We start from the raw sequence: 21,251 nt of genomic DNA on the forward strand, positions 1-21,251 counted from the left end.
GGTTGCAGTGGAAGTTGGAACATCACTATAGTCGACACATTTTAAACTGTGCCGTTGAGTTATCTGTCTCTTACCTACGACCTGTAAGTGCGAGCGAAACAGACAGATAACTCGACGACTCAGTTTAAAATGTGTCGATTATAGTGAACTCAGTGCCAGCTTTATGTATGGTGCAGGGTGTGCAGCACACGCGGTCGTAGGGTCTTGAGCGGCGCCTATGCCAAAATCTCATGGGAACTCTTTGATTTTCCGGAAAATACCCTAAGTCTATCTTGAGATGATAGCTACGATTATCTTAGCTATCAAAATTTACATACAGTACGCAGCAGAAATTAATGTACATCGACCTTTAGAATGAAATTTTGGCTTTGTAGAGCATGGTCTCTGTCACTCCTATGTCATACCTATGTGACATATATATGTTTTGTCGGTTTCAACGACAGACAATGCTTTACAAAACTGCTATCTCTTTCTAAAGGTCGATGTACATTATTTTCTGCCGCGTACTGTACAACAAATGGTTGAAAAATAAAATCACTCAATTTCGTAAAAATTGGTTAAGCGGATAGACCGTGAAAAGTAAGCAGACAAATAGACAGACAGACATACATCGCGTTCATAATATTAATATGTTTCAGATTAAATCAAATGATTTTATTTTTTATATTTCAGATACAATTCGGGCAGCAAATGCTTCTCGCAAGTCCACACGAAGCATCTAACGGTGACGATAGACGCGTTCACGATACACAACTCTCTGTGGCAGGGCAAGAAGGTGCAGCTTCCGAGCAAGAAAGACATGGCGCTCGTCATCTAAACCTCGAGCCTAGTGCTCCGTCACGTCACACGACCGTGACGCAGTGGTCACGTCATCGCTGCGATCGAGCGGTCCCGGTCACGTAACTAATTTTAAAATAAAGGAATCCACGTTATCTAGTCGCCGGCGGCAGTCGAGTCAGGCCTTGCTACTCTTCAGTTAAGACGCTTCGCTAGAGCCAGTGTTTATATCGGTTAGTGCGTTTCAGGCTAATGTTATACGTTCAGGTTGTTGGCTGCATTTAACTTAGTCTTAATGACGGATTAAATAAGGAACGAGGTTTTAATCTATGCCACTAAGACGGTCCGGGAATGTAGTCGACCGAAGTGGTTTGGTGCGCGGCGGTGAGGGACGTCGCACGGAACGGAGATGCTTGCGACGTTTGTTTAACAAACCGCGTGCGCGAGTGTGTCATATTGTGTAGTTAGGATGGGTTTCTACTACTATAGTAGTAGACGTGTTTTCGACCAATCTGATTATTGAGCATTTTGCCCACGATTTCTGGAGAAACTAGCTTTCTAATGCTAAAAAAATTATTAAAATCGGATCTGTAGTTTCAGAGTTTATCGATTACAAACAAACAAACCTTTCCTCTATACAATATTACTTGATATTGAGATTAATTCAGACTATGACAGCACCGGACAAGACTTGAAAGTTAACATTCTACAGCCACTCTAATATGTTTGTTCAACAAAAATATTACTATAGATTATATCTGATGTTAATTTCATCACCAGATTTTATCAGATGATTGAGAGATGACCTGACAATTTTGTCTTGTAATAATCTGATTGGTCGAAAATACAAATCCGCTCCCTTAGACCCATTACGCACGGTCGACGAGTCGCCGGGCGACTTATAGTCGACCGTGAGTAGGTCTTAGAAACACACCCTTAGGATGGAATGGACGGAAACTCGAATCTGGTAGACGAGACGCAGTGCCGGCGACCTGACTAGAGGATTCTATAGATCCCTAATTTTTTATTAGCTTCGTATTTAAGAGGCGTCGTTTATCGATTTTAACGTGTTTTAGCGTAATCATTGCTTAAGTTAATTGCATTGGCTTTAATAAATGTATGTTAAAATATGCAAAGAATGCTCTAGTTGGGTTGTCGGAGTGGTTGTGTGTCGCGAATGGTCCGAAATGCGTGTCGTTTTGATTTACACTCGAGCTATGTTCACTATCGATTACTTTGCGGCTTCTTAAAGTGGTTCGTGCTAAGTCACCGCGTAATTCGTGAGCTACATGACTTTGTTACAGTTAAATATTGTGATAGCTGCTAGCGAAATGTGAAATTGACATCAAATTTTATTATGATATGAAAATAAAATAAAAATTATGTTATTTTGGCTTAACTTTTGAAACGATCTGTTGAAATTATGTTTTTATTCAGTAGTAGCCAGTTGTTTAATCCTGTCTGTCACACTCGTGTACATGCATGAGCGATTTGTTCGGAGAATTAATTAAGTATTTAAACTAATATTTTTATAAGATACTAGCCAATGCCCGGCATGCGTAGCCATGCGACTCGCGCGCCACCTATTGTACGTGGATTGTACTGTCAGAAACCTCGCAAGGATCAACACCAACTGTACAAAGTCTCAACTCAATCGGATGAACGATACGCGAACGCATATTTAACGAAAAGACAGACGGACTAACATTAATTTTTATATGTAAAATTAATATTCATGGTTGTGTTTGTAATACATGGTTTGTGTTCGGAACTGCACCATATTTTATTATAACAATAACGAGCTGTTCTCTCTCTTTTATTTAATTTCTTTACTTTGACTATTTTCTATATCTGAAAATATCCTCAATTTTAGTTAATATACGCCTAATTTTAATATTTCTAGTCTAATATTTTAATGGTTTTCGATACGACATCTGTACACGAGTGTGGTGATGCGCGCCGATGTATGTGTGTGTGTGTAGTTCGACGCGAGGGTGTCCGTGTGTGCGGTTTGCCATATGTATTAGTGAGAGGGTCGATACGTTCCATTATATTTGTCTCAAATGACGTATAGTGCGTACATTTTGAGAACTCACTCGCCATTTTAGCTCTATGTGTCAACTGGCATGTCAAAAGTACGATTTTAGTCATTAATCTCTAGTTAAGGTTAAGGCGTACTTTTGACATGACAGTAGACACAGAGCAAAAATGGCGAGTGAGATCTCAAAATTTACGCATTATAACAGCAATGCGAAGCGGGTATTCACTGAATACCTGGCGACTCTCGCGATCGCGGTGAGCTCAGTTTTGACGTTTGCGTTTTATATTCACTGCCATTTTTACTATAATACTCAATTTAATATAATAGATGAATTTATAGACACCTTGTGAAGATACTGTTCGGAGTTTTATTAAGTATATAATATTTTATTAATCCGGGGGATACGTGGTCCTTTCTAAAAAGGGGGTGAAATATATCACTGGAATTCATAGTCAACATAGAGGCTTATCTTTAGGGGACGATATGTATTTTCATTTCAGATGATATGTATCATATTATTCAACCTTTATGCAATGCATCAATATGTGATACATGTCCTTTGAATGGTCCCCTAAAGAAGCCCCTATCTTGACTATGAATTCCAGTGTCTACTTTTGAACTGAGCGCTGGATACGCGCCAAACGTCAAAATGTTTCCGATCGCGCGAGAGTCGGAAGTGTCGCGAGCTTCGTATCTCGTAAGGAATAACAAATTCACAAACTAATCTTTGCTTACTCGTAATATTTAACTTGTTAGTAATTATTTCAATTGACTGGAGTTATAATTAAGATAAATGAATATTCGTTAAAATTTGACCTTCATTTTAGTTGATTCAGATACAATTTTTTACTGCTTGTATAGCTAAAATAAGACGAGGCACACTTTACGTGGTAATTGTACTGCCTTATTCTGTAAATAATTGTTTTCTTTTTGTATACAGCTATTTATTAAAACGATGTTAAACGAAAAATTGATGAATATCATTTTTCATTGTTCAATGATTGGTCATCAATTATTTACTACCGATAGTGTATGGTATGCAAATATATTGTATTATTAAAAAGCATAACGAAATAATATTGAATTTCATATTAACCTACTTTGTTTTATTTTTGATACAGTTCTTGCATTTCACGAAGGCGAGTGGATCATGCTTGTGTTTAAGTCGTATCGGTATAAGTAAGGTACACAAATGTGTGCGTTTGACAGCACTTTCTCGCGAGTGATTGGTCCGACATGCACGCACACTTACGCAATGCCCATGTAAACGACGTTACCACAAGTAAAGTTCTCTCGCCATCGTGAATTGCAAAAACTGTACCCCTAACTGCCCGCGCAGACAACGGACTATTTTGCCCACGGAGGACAAAATTCACAAATAACTGCATCGCATAACGCACACGAATGGAGTAATAGTACGGCGAAACACGGTAGTAAAACATGAGGGACTTTTGTCCTCCGCGGATAAATAATCCCTCGTCTGAGTTAGGACCTAAAAATAAAATGAACCAAGTCATGACGACAATTCCATCGATGTGGTGATGATCCATGATGACATTCATGCAGAGGTTTGACGAAGTCGTCTAGACAGAGCAGTCGTGCGACACAAAGGAGCAACGAAGGGTTAATGTTCAAAGGTCGTCGTGGTTGTACCACGAGATCAAAGGCGTTGGACTAATGTCTCGTTTTGTCATTCACAACAACTCGCCGAATTTGAAACGTAGGTACGCGGCCGAAAGTAATGTACATCGACAACAGATGATAACAGATTTGTAGAGCGTTGTCCCTGTCGTTGAGACCGACAAAACGTCATATAGGTATGAGTGACAGAGACAACGCTCTATAAAGCCGAAATGTCATTCTAAAGGCCGATGTACATTACTTTCGGCCGCGTACTGTACGATACGTGTGCCTTGCACCGAAATGCACTGCTCATACATTTTGTATACACCCAGCACTGTCAGAACGTTGCAGGTTCGGACGTTCGCTACTGATTCTGATTTTCACACGGTGAATAGAACAAAGTTTTCTGACACTTTCTGACAAAATATGCGGCCGTCTTTGTAGGGCAGAGGAGAAGAAACGAAAAAAGAACAGAACATAAGTAACTGACAATCACATTTTTATTCTTTTTTATAATAATTTTACGATATTTACATTTTTTATTCTTAAATTTTTATTATCAATGTATACAACTAAAATTATCTTTAATTATTATAATATTTATTAATTTTTAATTAGATAAATTAAAATTAACAATCACGCACATAAAATCAACGACTGAGCTACTATTACTGGTACTATTTGGACATTTAAAAAAAAAATAGTAGCCTTATTATAATTTGATAAAAATATATTGATTAACATGTATTAAAAGAAGCTCTTAAAGAGACCAACAATATCGGAGAAATAAACAATATAGTGACGCTTTCACATAAGGCAGTTGTCCGACCACCGACGATTAGCGAGAAACGAATTGTGCTAAGAACTAGAAACGAGTTTGGCGAGCAACGAGAAAGTTGGGATAGTTTTGTCGCTGCTTGAACGAGAAGAGCTGAGTCTATAGCTTGTCGCTAGCTCGTCGGCGGTCGGACAACTGCTTAAGCCCACCGGAGACTAGGTACCAGTAGTAAACAAAAAAAAATACTTATTTAATTATTATTAAAACTTTTATACTTCGAGATCAACTAAATCTTACAACTACAGCACACAATAATTTGCGACACGTGGGCCAGTTGCATAGCAGGCGGTTAAACTTACGGTTACCAATAAACCTTGAACACCAATCGACAGCAAAATGGATTGTCATCATCATCATCAACCAATAGACGTCCACTGCTGGACATAGGTCTCTTGTAGGGACTTCCACACGCCACGGTCTTGCGCCGCCTGGATTCAGCGGCTCCCTGCGACTCGTCTGATGTCGTCCGTCCACCTAGTCTGGGGGGGGGGGGGGGTTCGGTTGCAACATAGTTAACAAATGGATTGTACGAGTCGGAGCTCCATGCTTCCATCCATAGGTTAAAGGTAAAATTTTGGTTTACAGTTAACAAAACCTGCTTCTGCAAACCCATTTTGCTTTGTTGACGTGCAAAGTTTAACAGCAACCGTGCTTTAACTTTAATCGCTTTATGTGCAACCGAACTTTGCTCTTTAGTTTCCTTATTTCAAAATTAAAAAACTAAAAACACCATATAAACTTATTAACTTATTTGCTAAAATATGCTATAGTTTATTTGTTATTATTAAAATGAATTAATTGGTGTTATTAGAAACAGTTTCTGAGTGAAAATACCAATACTTATAGTATATAGTTAGAGCTTAAAATAATGCTAAAATTCACAACATATTAGTTCCGACCCGCAGAATTGCAGATTCTGAATTAAAATTACAAATAGGTTGTATTGAGCGAGTTTCTAAATTTCGGCTATGCGCTGTCCCGGTATTACATCAATGGACTTTGTTACAATATTCGACGACAATGGTAAATGCCCTTTCTATTATTACTTAGAATTCTGTGTTTGAATTCTAAAACTATGGCTTCAGTAGACACAGAATGGCCTAGCTAGATTGACGCATACCTTCTTGAGTATGACTATAGTCGACGCATTTTAAACTGAGTCGTCGAGTTATCTGTCTGTTTCGCTCGCACTTACAGGTCGTAGGTAAGTGCGAGCGAAACAGACAGAGTTTAAAATGCGTCGACTATATCATAATCACCTTTGTAAAGTTAGTATAACGTATCACCAACATCACTACTTTAAATCAAAGTAAAGTGGACCTTAACCAGCTTGTTTTAAAGATCAAGTTCGTCCATATATCTACAGCCAGCGCTACAAGCGGAAGCGGAAATCAGTCGTACTGAATTTAAGACTTTAAAATCAAAGAACTTTAAGGGTGGGATCTATAGAGCGCATTCTGACTTAGTTAAGATTTAAGACAGTTAAAACGAGACAGAGCTATATCTCTCACATAAATCTGTCTCGTTTTAACTTAATCTTAAGTCTGAGCAAAGTCAAAGTGCGCTCTATGGATCTTAGCCTAAGTCCATTTTACTCTGACGATAGTGTTTCGATGCTCAACACTGCTGATGCTCGATTTTATCAACGTTGGTGAGATAGTTCGTGTTAAGGCTCGTCTACACGATGGTGAAGTAGTGCGTGACGGGCATGGTGCTGGCGTCCACCGCCTTGTGCAGTTCGAGCTGAGGCGCCGCCGGCTCCGCGCCCGCGCTCTCTGTGATGTGCACCTAGAGCAATTTAAATATTCTAAATAATATCTGTCCCGGCTGTACTACCGTGTTTAGTCGACGTTAGCCCGACTAGTTTCACGACGACGACGACACGACGGTTTCAGCGATGAAGATCAGCAAGAACTGTCGGGAGACGATCGGCAGCCGTCTCAAGCTGTGCTTTTTTCACGTTTCTTTTTTGCGGTATCATATCACTAATCATCAGTATTATCACCGGTCTTTGTTTTTGCCAGCGTTTTGGTTACACCCTGTATTTTAGTTTTCCTTAGTTCAGACTTTATTGAAAAATGAAGTACAAAATCACCCAATAAGAACGTTCATGAAATGATGCCAAAAAATGAGTTTTTTTAAATTTAGCGCCCGCGACTTCGTCCTGCGGGAACTCTTCAATTTTCGGGGATAAAAAGTAGCCTTCCCCGGGACGCAAGCTATCTCTGTACCAAATTTCGTCAAAATCGGTTGAACGGTTGAGCCGTGAAAAGCTAGCAGACAGACAGACACACTTTCGCATTTATAATATTAAAGTATGGATTAGATCATAGAAACAGTATGTACTTACTTCCTCTTCGTTGTAGCCATTGATTTCCACCGGAATGGTCTGTCCGTCCTGTGTGATCACCTGCAGACAATAGTTCATTTTTCTATCTATATATATAAAAGGAAAAGGTGACTGACTGACTGACTGACTGACTGACTGAATGAATGACTGACTGACTGACTGACTGATCTATCAACGCACAGCTCAAACTACTAAATTTGGCATGCAGATAGCTATTATGACGTAGGCATCCGCTAAGAAAGGATTTTTGAAAATTCAACTCACAAAGGGGTGAAATAGGGTTTTGAAATTTTGTAGTCCACGCGGACGAAGTCGCGAGCATAAGCTAGTTAGATATAAGTGCTTTTCAACATCACGCTAAGAATCACGTATCTAGAATCACGCTAAGGACATTTACATACATTGACTTACTTCGTATGGACAGGGCTATTGAACAAACAAAATGGCACCGACTCAGTGGTGCTTTAGCACCAATGTAACCTCAGTGGCGTCTAGATTTCAAACGGGTCGTTCATTAGTATCTAAGAGGTCTCGCTGATTTATTTGGTTCCAAAACCGTGAAAAATTTTGATAGTGGGCTAACCTGGAAGGCGTATGGCAGTTTTTATTAAACACATACCCCTTTGGTTTCTACACGGCATCGCACCGGAACGCTAAATCGCTTGGCGGCACGGCTTTGCCGGTAGGGTGGTAACTAGCCACGGCCGAAGCCCCCCACCAGAACAGACCAGAAATTTAGAAATTATAAAATTCCAAACCCCTGCCAGGAATCGAACCCGGGACCTCCCACTAATAAGACCACAGCGCTCACCACTGCGCCAGGGAGGTCGTCAAACTACTACGAGTTACTTCTGTATCGAACATCAAAATCGGATAAAAATACGGAGTTATTATACTACTAGCTTATACCCGCGACTTCGTCCGCGTGAACTACACAAATTTCAACCCCCTTTTTCACCCCCTTAGGGATTGAATTTTCAAAAATCCTTTCTTAACGGACGCCTACGTCATAATAGCTATCTGCATGCCTTTCACCCCGATCCGTCCAGTAGTTTGAGCTGTGCGTTGATAGATCAGTCAGTCACCTTTTCCTTTTATATAAATACTAGGTGATGCCCGCGGCTTTGTCCGCGTGGATTTAGGTTTTTAAAAATCCTGTGGGAACTCTTTGATTTTCCGGGATAAAAAGTAGCCTATGTCCTTCCCCGGGATGCAAGCTATATATGTACCAAATTTCGTCAAAATCCGAATGGCCCGTGAAACGCTAGCAGACAGACAGACAGACAGACACACTTTCGCATTTATAATATTAGTATGGATTGCTTGAACAACATACCTGCAAGGTCTTGCCGTCCGTGGACGTGATCGCAAGCTTAGTGCCGTCCTGCATCGTGAAGTGCAGCGGGTTGCCTTGCTCGTCCGTCACCTGGGACGACATATCTATTTAGTTTATTTGCGAACTAAACTAAACTAGGAACCGCTGGATAGGCCCCTAAACTAGCAACTTGATGAATTTAAAATTAATTAGGAACAAATATAAAAGCTGAGCGACTTTGTCCACAAGTTCAAAGTCGCTCAGCGGGCTATGGAGCGGGCTATGTTGGGTATCTCTGTGAGGGACAAAATCCGTAACGAGGAAATCCGTAGAAGAACCAGAGTGACCGACATAGCCCAACGAATTAGCCAGCTGAAGTGGCAGTGGGAAGGCCACGTCTGCCGCAGAACCGAGGGCCGATGGGGCAGACGTGTTCTGGAGTGGAGACCGCGTATCGGCAAGCGCAGTGTGGGACGACCTCCAACCCGCTGGACTGACCACCTTAAGCAGATAGCGGGAAGTGGGTGGATGAGGAAGGTGGAGGATCGTGTGTGATGGCGTGCTCTTGGGAAGGTCTATGTCCAGCAGTGGACGCAAACAGGCTGATTGATTGATGATTGATGATAAAAGCTGTGCTAGCATAGTGGTTAGGACGTCCGCCTTCTAATCGGAGGTTGGGGGTTCGATCCCGGGTACGCACCTCTAACTTCTCGGAGTTATGTGCGTTTTAATTAATTAAATATCACTTGCTTTACGGTGAAGGAAAACATCGTGAGGAAACCTGCATGCCTGAGAGTTCTCCATAATGTTCTCAAAGGTGTGTGAAGTCTACCAATCAGCACATGGCCAGCGTGGTAGACTATGGCCAAAACACTTCTCACTCTGAAATGAAATGAATGAAATACAAACGTTGTGCGTTTGTGTATGTGTGTGCTTGTGTGCGTGTACTTGAGTGTCTGTGTTTCAAGATCAAATAATATTTTGTGCAATGTCCCCTCCCCTTAGTTGGACGGACGACATCAGACGAGTCGCAGGGAGCCGCTGGATCCAGGCGGCGCAAGACCGTGGCGTGTGGAAGTCCCTACAAGGGACCTATGTCCAGCTGTGGACGTCTATCGGTTGATGATGATGATGATGTATTAGAAAAGGAGTTAGACCGTGTCACTCACGGCTATGCTCGTTCCGTCGCTCATATCCTCCTCCTCCGCTTCCTCCTCCTCGATGTGCAGCTCCAGTTCCTCTGTCTCCAGCTTCATATCCAACTGCTGCAGCTGCACTTGCTGCTGCAGCTGTACTTGCTGCAGCTGCTGCGGCACCAGTTGCTGCACCTGCTGCGGCACCAGCAGCGACGAGCCCGCGCTGCTGTACAGCTGGCAGCTCGACAGCATGCGGCTCTCTTCTATGTTCATCGCCTGGACAACGACCAATGGAATTAGTTTTTTAGAAGGATAGTAGGTACAAAGTAATATATGTATGTATATCGAATGCCTTATATTACGGGATGTATGTTCATGTACAGTACGATTCAAACGTAAATGCGCCCCTGAAGTTTGCGCACGACGTTGCGCAGAACACAAATTTTGGGTGTCCGAGGTCGGGGAGGTAGCGGGGAGGGTAACAGCGCACGTCTCGCTCTTACATTCCCGCCAGTTCCTTGATGCGTCTCTCTCTCGCTATACGTGTCTTGTTTGTTTGTACAGTCGAGTTGAGGAGTTACTTTGTTTAAGCTGGCTTAAGCTGAGGTGGAACCTACCGCCGCCCGTTAAGTGATTTAGTTCTCGAGTCACGGAGTGTACCATGCGCAAGATCGCAAAGCTAACTTCACGCAGACGCATTTAAGTTTGAATCGTACCGTACAGCGGGACTTATGTATACCTGCTGGGGGTCCAATATGTGGAAGGCGCCACTCTGCGAGTCGTCCGCATCGTAAGCGACGTAGATGACGCGCTCCTGGCTGTCGTCGTCCATGTCCAGCTTGTGCTGCAGAGGCTCGAATTGCAATTGCTGCTGCATGCTGGTCTGCGCGTGTTGAGCGTTGTTCTTGTCGTTAACTAGCAGGCTCACTTGTTTGTGGGGATGCTAGAGTAAAACGTTTTTTTTTTTTAATAAATCCGTATAATATTTTCGATATTCTAAAGAGGACTTCCGACTCACGTTTCTACGTGAACTCGTAATTCTTTACGAGAGAAGGAATCGTTTTCATTCAAGGAGAAAAACCAATTTTATTTGATTGATATAAACCAATTTCAAACAAATTTCGTATAAACGTTCAATACATTAAGGGATTACGGTATTATTTTATGGTAACAGAGGACATAGAATTTTAAATATATATATATATATATATATATATATATATATATTTAATATACAAAGAATATTAGCCAAGTTAATTGCTGACTAATATTCCCCTTTCCCCTCCAACTAAACTAGCTTATGCCCGCGACTTCGTCCACGTGGACTACACAAACTTTAAAACCCTATTTTATACCCCTTAAGGGTACAAATATTTATTACATAAGATAGATAAGTGTATATTACAAACTTTCGCGATTCTAACTTCAAAACTGACAGACTTTCATACAAAGTTTAAACCCCTTTTTTACCCCTTTAGGGGTTGAATTTTGAAAAATTCTTTATTAGCGGATGCCTACGTCACAATAGCTATCTGCATGCCGAATTTCAGCGCGATCCGTCCAGTAGTTTGCGCAGTGCGTTGATAGATCAGTCAGTCAGCACCTTTTCCTTTTATATATATAGATATTCATAAAAAGCGTGCAACAAATTTGCGCTCGGGCGGCCCAGACTACCGCTCCCGTACCCCGTCACGTCAGTCCGCAACGCGTCTAAAGATGCTGATAACTGATAACACACAGAAAAATACGAGAACATTTTAGCGAGCATTCTAGCGAGCACACGCGACCGTCAAGTCAGACATCTTCATGAAGAATAGACGAGCATTCGTTAGAATGCTCAAGATGTTCGTAGCAATATTTGGCTCTATGCTTGGCTCGGCTGGTTGTTCAGTTCGACAAAAATAAAAACGGCGAATGCTCGATGTTCTGTTACAAGTGAATGCTCAAGTTTATCAGCACCTTTAGAAAGCACACGTGTACAACTTCAATCCCATTTCGCCTTAACTCACCTTGCCCTTTTCCATCGGCCGCTTAAGTCTAGCGTTGCCGCAGTCAAATCGACGCACGTGTAAGGCCCAAGAGTTTCGCGATACAAACCTGTTCAAAACAAGCATTTATATTGAGACAATAACAAAAAAATCTAAATATACAAAATGGTTTTTAAAAAAATGGCGACGAAGGGGGGAAAATCGAGGATACATCGAAACGAGAGATCAGAGATTCATTACGCATCGTGCTCTGAAAGAGTCAAGTTGTGAAAGGGCGCTTTGATTCAGTTACTGTGAAAGTTATTTTGTGTGGCTGTTATTATCAGCGAGTCTTCTTGTAATGTTCCAATCGTATAAATAAATGTGACCGCCTACACCTATCGGTGATACACCTATCGGTGGAAACTGTTGGTTAGGAATGTTGTTTGGAAGGTTGTAATAGTAAGATATTAGTTGGTCTGGGATCGGTATGGGGATGAAGGAGCCGATCTAGGTAGGTTAGGTTAGGTTTGCCTGGCCTAGTTACTTTTTATCATATCAATAGTTCTACCAGTTGTTCATATATATTAGATCTATTCATGGAGTCTCGTGCCATTCTATGAGTTCATAATATGATATACCAGTTTGTTCTTCTTTTTCGGTAGGAGTTCATACTGACAGTACACTAGTTATGACCACTCACCGCTTGCCGCACTTGGTGCAGGAGTGCGCTTTGTCGGCCGCGTGCCTCCTCGCGTGCAGGCGATGTTGTGAGGAAGTGGTGAAGCGTCGCGGACACATGGTGCACTGGTAGGGTTTCTCGCCCGTGTGTATACGCTCATGTTCGGACAGGTTGCCCTTTTGGCTGAAGCTCTTCCCGCACGTTTCGCATGTGAACGGCTTTAACCCTTGTGTGGAAAAGACAAATGAAACGGTTGCATAATAAGAGTTATTAAAACACGAGTGTGGGTTTTAAATATGAGAAGCCAGGCGAGTTTGTGCCACTTTTGATTTCATAATCAGGATTATAAAACATGAGTAGATAAAAGTATATTACAATTATATTACAGTAAATATATTACATGTCATCATAGTTTAGCCTAGTGGTTAGGACGTCCGCCTTCTAATCGGACGTCGGGGGTTGACCTGCTGATTGTCCTTTTAAATAAAAAATTAAAATTAAATTAAAATTCTCACTCACCAGTGTGTAGCCGCATATGCAATGTGAGACTGGTCTTATGCGCAAACTTCTGCTTGCAAATCTCACACGTGAACTTCTTCACGCCGGTGTGCAGTAGCTGGTGGTTGACCAAGTTAGCCTTCGTTTTGAACGACGCGTTGCATACCTAAACAAAAAACGTCGGTTAAGTGTCAGACTCGCACACGTAGGGTTCCGTACCATCGTATAGGATACCTACTAGCTTATGACTACACAAAGGGAAACGCCCATTCGTCAAAGGGTTTTTGGCCAAAGTGCATCCATTAATGAAATTTATTAAAAGGACTGAGATCACAGATCAAGAAACAAGCACTATTTTGGACATAGAACTCGGAGTAACTATTATAAACCTTTTTGTTTATTTGTTTTCTCAGTAAGAATTATTGCAATACCTACATTGCCAAGATTGTCAGTACGTGCGGAATTAGTTGAGTGTCTTTTAATTACGCCGGAGTGTTACGCACAAACCGTTACGAGCAATATTTCAGTCATTAAATAAGTTTTTTTTGTATTCATAAATCATAACATTAATGGATAAAATTTGGCCAAGAATGGGCGTTTACCTGTCAAACCCCTATTTCACTCCCAGGGGTTGAATTTTCAAAAATCCTTTCTTAGCGGATATCTACGTCATAATAGCTATCTTCATGCCAAATTTCAGCCCGATGCGTCCAGTAGTTTGGGCTGTGCGTTGATAGATCGGTCAGTCAGTAAGTCAGTCAGTCACCTTTTCCTTTTATATATTTACTTGCTGACCCGCCCCGGCTTCGCTCGAGTGGAATTTATAAATCGAGGTGCAATCCTAAAACACATATTTCTTCATTTTTGACCGAAAACCCAAAAACCAATTTTATTTTCATGCAAATAACTTGAAAAATGACGGACTTTCATACAAACTTTCATCCCCTATTTAACCCACTTAGGGATGGAATTTCGAAAAATCCGTTCATATAGTGGATACCTACTCTTTACAAAGAACACACCCTCCAAATTTCATGTCTATAGGACCAGTGGTTTAGACTGTGCGTAGATATATATGTCAGTCAGTCAGTCAGGACTTTGAATTTTATATATTTAGAAGATACACACCTTGCAGTGGAACGGTCGTAGTTGCGAGTGCACGAGCTGATGTCTCTGCAGCAACTGTTTGTGGCGGAAGTGTTTTCCGCACTTTCCGCACACGTAGCGCTGTTCCGCGTGCTCCGCTTGCTTGTGGTAAACCACTGACGATGGGTGGTTTAACACCTGGCGAATCAAAAAGTATTTGTTGAAATTATTGGGTATTTTCCTACTTATGAATTTGATAAATATTATTACTTTATTATAAACTAGGATAAAAATAATGACGTACGCTGCCGTATCAGTTGCCGGGCGACTAGTCGACCGTGTGTAATGGCTCTAAGAGTGAGATCTATAGAGCGCAATCTGAATTATAGTCGACACATTTTAAACTGAGTCGTCGAGTTATTTGTCTGTTTCGCTCGCACTTACAGGTCGTAGGTAAGTGCGAGCGAAACAGACAGATAAATCGACGACTCAGTTTAAAATGCGTTGACTATAGCTTAGACTTAAGACAGAGTTAAAACGAGACAGAGCTATATCTCTCACATAAATCTGTCTCGTTTTAACTCAATCTTAAGTCTGAGCAAAGTTAAAGTGGCTATAGATCTCAGCCTTAGAGACGGACATGAGCTACTTTTTATCTGCAATACCTATCTATCTTTTCAAATGCATAGTAAACCAAAAATAATAAAATTCACTATCCAAAATTGCGAAAATGAAGAACCATACCTTCCCACAGAGATCGCACCCGTATCCCCTGCTTGGTCGTACGCGTCGGTGCGACACGCGGTGCACGGCTAAAGAGCGCGGGTACGAGAACCGCGCGTCGCACTCGGTGCACGCGTAGTTTCTCTCGCCGAGGTGAACCGCCTGACAAACAGTGGATGTTAAGAAGTGAAACTTCAACAAATTCTGAGTAAGCTGATTATGAAAATGACGTCAATTTTCAAACCCAAATTATTTTTTTAAATTGAACACATCAAATACTGATTAATTCAAAATATGATTGCGTTTCAATTCAGATTTAGATTTTATTTATTACTATAATAGTTTCAAGTCACAGTATATTTACAAATACAATTTCATCCTTACCTTATTATGTAAGGACTTGCTCTGCCTGTTGCTGAACAACTTGTCACAATTATTGCACTTGATCTTCTTTTTCTCCAGCTTCACCTCAGCTATGTTTTGTAGGGGAACTTCACTTATTGACTCATCTGCAATTAATTACATTATCAGTACCCTTATTATAAATGCGAAAGTGTGTTTGTTTGTTGGTTTGTTGGTTTGTCCTTCAATCACGGAGCAACGGATCGACGTGATTTTTTGCATGGGTATAGATAAAGACCTGGAGAGTGACATAGGCTACTTTTTATCCCGGAGAATCAAAGAGTTCCCACGGGATTTTTAAAAACCTAATTCCACGCGGACAAAGTCGCGGGCATCAGCTAGTTACATATATTTAACGAAGACACAAAAACAAGGACACAATCAAACTCTATTATTACCTAACGCCAGACTTGGTCTATAAACTCTCGCGATATATAAATGCGATAAGGCTCTTTTGGTGCGTGGCGAAAATCAGAACTAACGCTGCCATCTTGTGAAGTGTCAAGGGGACAGCCCCTTATATGCGGTGTTGCTAAGTAAAAAATCTGAAATTAACTGTTTTTGTTAAATATTAGACAATAATATGGGGAAGTGCAAAACCACAGGAGATACAGGGAAACAGTCATAGGAACCTTTAGGTCTGTTTTTGTGAAAACAATTTTGGAAAAGTCAATTTTTTTGCCAAGCGTGAGCTGTCCATAAAATAAATGAAATTGACTAATTTTTTTATGGCGATCGACTTAATGGAAAGGGCAAAGAAACGTACTGTTGACATCCCCGTCGTTAATCTGCAAGGGGTCTGTGGGATGAGCCAGCTCAACCTCGTCGTCTTCTTGCGCGTCAAGATCGGGCAAAGCTTGCGCTGTGGATGTTTGCATAGGAGCGGTCTGCTGGGTAGAGACTACTGTAGGTGACGGTGGTAGATTGTCTTGTTGCTGCTCCACTTTGGGGATTATCTCGCTTTCTTGTGGCTGTAACTAATTAAATTACCTACAGTTATGTCTATCGTAGTTTAGTAACTATACAATTGGGACTTGGGTAACGTTTTAAGGTCAAGCCATCTTTAAATTAAATAAAACGTCTCTAAAACTTCGTATAAAGCGTAAACGTCATTTTGTTCATTGAAAAATGCTTTCAAAATATAAAAATAGAGTAGATTGGCAACACATTAGTTTTTTATTTGTAAGAGTTTAAAGACTTGTCACCGTGAATGATATAAATTCTGTACCTCTGTCTGTGGCAATTATTTTTGGAGTTCCAAATCTTGAGTTAAAATTATTAAGTAATAAAAGCTCTAACTACTATAAATGCTTCTTAATTTGAAAGAGGGTAAGCTTCGACAAGTTTATTTTCCATGCGCTTATATTCCATATTTAAAGTTAATATTTTGTGTTCGTTCTTGAATCTAGCACAAAACTTACGAGAAATCAAGCTCGCTTCTTGATATTATTTAGTTTGTCTGTTTGTTTTTATTACAAAAACCTGAGTACTAAGCACTATCTAAGCATCGTTTCTGTAAAATTCAAGAAAAAATTCACGCTTCTTTCGTAATTACACAAATGCCATTATATTAGACTCAAGCGTGCCGTTTTCCTAGATTTTTGAACCACGTCGGGGGAGATAATTTGAACGTTGATGAGTGTGGCTCGAACTGTCTCATGTTACCCACTTCAGCTTGCGGCGGCTCGGTGTCAGGCAGGGGCTCAACGCTGCGGCCAGTGTGCTGCGTGGCGGTCTGGTGCTGTGTAAAGGTGAGGCGGGTGGGGAAGGGCTCGCCGCAGCCGCAGCGGTACAGCACGGGCCCGTGCGCCGCCACGTGTGACATGTAGCGGCCGCGCGACACGAACTCCATCCCGCAGATGGCACACTCCTCGCGCGTCTGCGTCGAGCGACCTGCGGAACAGACTCCATGTGACAACCACTTCAACAGAGATGTAGGCCGACAACAACTCCTAGATGAGTAATAGCACAGCGTGACACAACGCCTTTGACGTTGACCACAATCACACCTGATGAAAAGTGAAACTTAAAACTAAAGCTACGAGGGTTCCAAACGCGCCCTAGTCTGAGAAGAAGCCTACGATAACCTCAGCCAGGTATTTTTTTATCATCACTATTCTACAATATCACTTAAAACTTATTAGAACTATACTTTGATAGTTATGTTAAAGCAACTAATTCCCAAGCCTTCATATCATTTAAATATTCTTTTGCTTGCAGGATTGTTCAATAAGTTTGCGTTTTATGAAACTTTCAAGTTGTTGAGAGACATCATGAATATGTATTGTAGGAGCTTATTGTAAAAACGAACAGGAAGAGGGCCCAAAGCACCGTAAGGTTAAAAGAATAAAATGTAAAATCGCCCAACGCGCCTAAAAAAAAAAGGTTGGAAGACAACCATCTCGTAGGTTTGATGACATTACCAAGTTTACGTGAAAAACTTAGAGTAGACTCCCCCAAAACGCACCTATGAGGAGAAGGGAAAGGAAAGGCTAAAAAAGATGACGGTTATGTTGTTTACCTTTGGGCCTGCCGCGCCCCTTGTTCTTGATGCGCAAAACGAGCTCGCCAGATTGGTCGATGTGGCCAATAACTTCTGGCTCCTTGTTGGCGGCCGGCGCGGGTTCCGCCTCCGCCTTCACTTCGTGTTCACTCTCGGATCCATCTATCAGCCCCACCTCGAGGAATATACGCTCCAGTTCTTTGCCCTGGAAATAACCGGCCAAGTGCGAGTCAGACTCACGCACTCGGGTATTTTTTTCGACATTTTGCACGATAATTTAAAAACTATTATGCATAAAATAAATAAAAATCTGTTTTAGAATGTACAGGTAAAGCCCATTCATATGATATCCCACCTGGTATAGTTATCTTACTTTGAAAATTGAAAATACTAATTATTTGTTCATGAACACCTTTTTTTTTGTGATGTAACCAGAAATTCACAGTTTTCGGATTTTCGTACATAGACATTATAGTATAGTCCATACCTGCACAGCTTCTTTGAATCTAGTGGGAGCTTTCCTTCGTCTTTTTCCTGATACATCATCATCATGTTTCCTCTCTATATCGGTTTTAGCAGCAGAAGTTTGTTGTATCTTTGCCACAGCCTCTCTGTCGAGTTCCTCTGGGGTTTTAGGTTTCTTCGGTGGCCGCCCTCGCTTTCTTTTAGGCTTGTCCAGCCCTGCCACTTGCAGGGACGCTGGGTGCTCCGCTTGGTACACACAGAGTGCTTGATCATCATTGCTGTTAACTGTATACAAAAGATACCGTTTTTAGAGTTCTGTCAGTGTGAACTAGAGTAAGGAAACTCTCCAGGTTTTGAACCTGAATCGACATCTGTCAAATATTAGGAAATCAAAGATATCCATAGTCTGCGACAGGTCGCTATGGCAATCGGCGTATTAGGCAGGGGGACGCCCCGCACTCCCACACGTCTGACGTCACCCGCGCTCGCCCACACCGGGTTATCACGGGGGCTGTGCGGGTGTGCCTTGCCATTTCAACCTGTCGCGTATTATAGTCATTTCATAGTTAATCAAGGTAACATTTGACGCCTGGCATGTAAGCCTCAACGTTTTCTTACAAGTTTCTTCATAACTGTCCATGAACTATGTTTCCGTAGTAATACTACATTACTGTCCAGGCTAGAAATAAAGCAATTGCCAGCCGAGTAATATTGGAAGGACAAAGCGAAGCCAAAGACTATCTAAGTGATTTTAAACTAAAAGAGGTTGTTAATTGCTATGTCGGCCGAGATTTGTATATTACTTTTATTTAATTTGTGAAGAAACTATAAACAAATGAATCCAAAAAAAAACTTGCATTGCAGTTTGTATAACAATAATAACCCTTTTAAAATAAAAATACCTACACACAACTTTTTTATTCAGCACACAAGTTATTATAAGTGCACAATAGTGTATGGACACACAGGTGAATTCTCTATTTCCTAACTCATAGTCCGAGACACAGCAGTAAACTAACAAAATTGTTGACAGAAAAATCCAATATTTTGTATCCCGAATAACCTTAAAATTACTTTAAAAATAACCTAGAGCCTGTGACAGCTTCAACTTGAAATATTGAAATATCTCCACAAATATGTAATTTTGATTGTATAAATATTTATAGTATATTATATATTGTATATTTTGTATTTATATTTTGATTGTATAATATTTGTACTTACAAAATATTTCCGTAAACTTAATAATATTCAATAATCATTATTGCAAAAAGTCAAAGTCAAATGATTTATTCAAAATACATGTTACTCTTATTGGATGACAAAATTGTTAGATTTGTAAGATGAGAGATGATAATTAATTACGCATACTTAAAACTAAAGCTACAAGGGTTCCAAACGCGCCCAAGTCTGAGAAGAGCCCACAACAAACTCAGCTGGGTATTATTTTCATTATTGTATTCATTTTCATATGGTAGGTATTGAAGTTAATTAGTTCAGGCCTAAAGTAACATATATACTCACTTATATACATAACAACACATATACTCACTTTCATAAAACACTTTTTCTGAAGCTTCAGCTGCATTTGAAGCATTAAGTATCTTTAAACTCCTTTTGTAATCCCTTTCTCGCTGGTATAGCTTTCTTATTATTTTCTGTAAAATTAATATAGAATATTTTCACGGAGTATAGGTCCACTCTCAGAATGAGAAGGGTTTAGTCCACATTGGCCAAGTGCAGATTGGCAGAGTTCACACATCTTTAAGAACATTATGAAAGCAGGGATATCTTCTTCACAATGTTTTCCTTCATCATATTATATTAAAACACCAAATATTTGAACAGTACATATTTCATAATTTTGGGCAGTTTCATCAATCCTGACATAGTGGATGTAGTAAAGTAAATATAATTGCCTGATAACTCATTTAAGTATACAAGTAAAGCAGGAACTTAGTAATAAGTAAACTAACTAAAAAATATGATATATAATATTACCTGTCCATTAATTATCAAATTAAGAAATTCTACTGTAGCTTCTAGTTGTATAGTGCATCCTGGACAAATAGTTCGTGGGAGTTCTCCATCATCTTCTACCTGAATTTAAATTTCAGAAATAAATATTTTTCATAGGGAAACACGACATCCTCAAATCTACTAGCTTAAAATTAAATTAATAATGTAAAGCAGCTATGATACATTTTAGAACATTATGTCCATGCATTGTTGTTTTGGTTTTTGTTTTGTTGTTTATTTATTTGGGTGATTTGGGAAATTGAAATGAAAATGTCGAAATTTACCGTCAAATACTGGCGCGAGAAATCGACAATTGGTGAATTATGGGTAATAATAAAGAAAACACAAAATAATAAATAAATTCGCGCATTTCTGGGATATAAAAAAGTCAATTCGTGATTCAATGTTAGAACTTATTTTTAATTCTTTCACATAATACAAAAACACAAACATAAAATATTGAAGACATGAAATTGATATTTCTTGCCAAAAAGTAAGTCAGCCATCTTGCTAAAATTACAAGTCAAAACAGTCACAATTTATTGCAAAACCATTTTACCTTTAGCGGTAAATATGAGTTAATAATTTCACTTAAGTTTTGGTTATTTTCTTCACAGGAATATAATAAGTTTCCATTATCATTCTCTTCACCACATAATCTACAAACTGTAGAATTATAAAGAAACACTTCCATCTTTCTATGAAGAAAAATGGGTGCGCCATCTATTTCCGGCTGTCATTTTTGCTGTCTTTGTCGTAGGTAGTAACGTTCAGAAAGTAAAAAAATTGTAACAGTCACGATAGTACATCAGTCATGGGTAACATT

General features: G+C 40.1%; 2 protein-coding genes across 15 annotated transcripts in view; one reads left to right on the forward strand and one right to left on the reverse strand.

The window, feature by feature from the left end:
• Positions 1–3,913, forward strand: part of Patronin (calmodulin-regulated spectrin-associated protein patronin) — a 93,198-nt gene extending 89,285 nt beyond the window's left edge. For all 13 annotated transcript variants that reach the window (XM_069499836.1, XM_069499783.1, XM_069499789.1 and 10 more), the window contains one exon: positions 673–3,913. In XM_069499836.1, coding sequence (XP_069355937.1) covers positions 673–817 — 145 coding nt within the window. In that variant the 3' untranslated portion in view covers positions 818–3,913. The remainder of the gene's footprint in view (positions 1–672) is intronic.
• A 1,016-nt stretch (positions 3,914–4,929) lies between these two features.
• On the reverse strand, positions 4,930–21,162 carry LOC117997153 (uncharacterized). Of its 2 annotated transcripts, none has more exons than XM_034985335.2 (18): positions 20,985–21,162; positions 20,408–20,506; positions 19,959–20,064; positions 18,429–18,691; positions 17,960–18,146; positions 17,108–17,331; positions 16,205–16,409; positions 15,421–15,545; positions 15,058–15,198; positions 14,356–14,511; positions 13,249–13,393; positions 12,751–12,955; positions 12,090–12,177; positions 10,820–11,023; positions 10,114–10,356; positions 8,966–9,055; positions 7,630–7,689; positions 4,930–7,067 (listed from the first exon to the last, which is right to left on the reverse strand). In XM_034985335.2, exons 1-18 carry the CDS (start codon positions 21,117–21,119, stop codon positions 6,957–6,959), a joined length of 2,787 nt encoding a protein of 928 aa, XP_034841226.1. In that variant the 5' UTR covers positions 21,120–21,162; the 3' UTR covers positions 4,930–6,956. The 2 variants fall into 2 exon arrangements, with proteins under 2 accessions (XP_034841226.1, XP_069355995.1); XM_069499894.1 differs by having other exon boundaries at positions 16,205–16,415.
• Between the last annotated feature and the right edge of the window lie 89 nt (positions 21,163–21,251).

This window comes from Maniola hyperantus, chromosome 1 (assembly GCF_902806685.2).
Source record: "Maniola hyperantus chromosome 1, iAphHyp1.2, whole genome shotgun sequence".
Taxonomy (NCBI): Eukaryota; Metazoa; Arthropoda; class Insecta; order Lepidoptera; family Nymphalidae; genus Maniola; species Maniola hyperantus.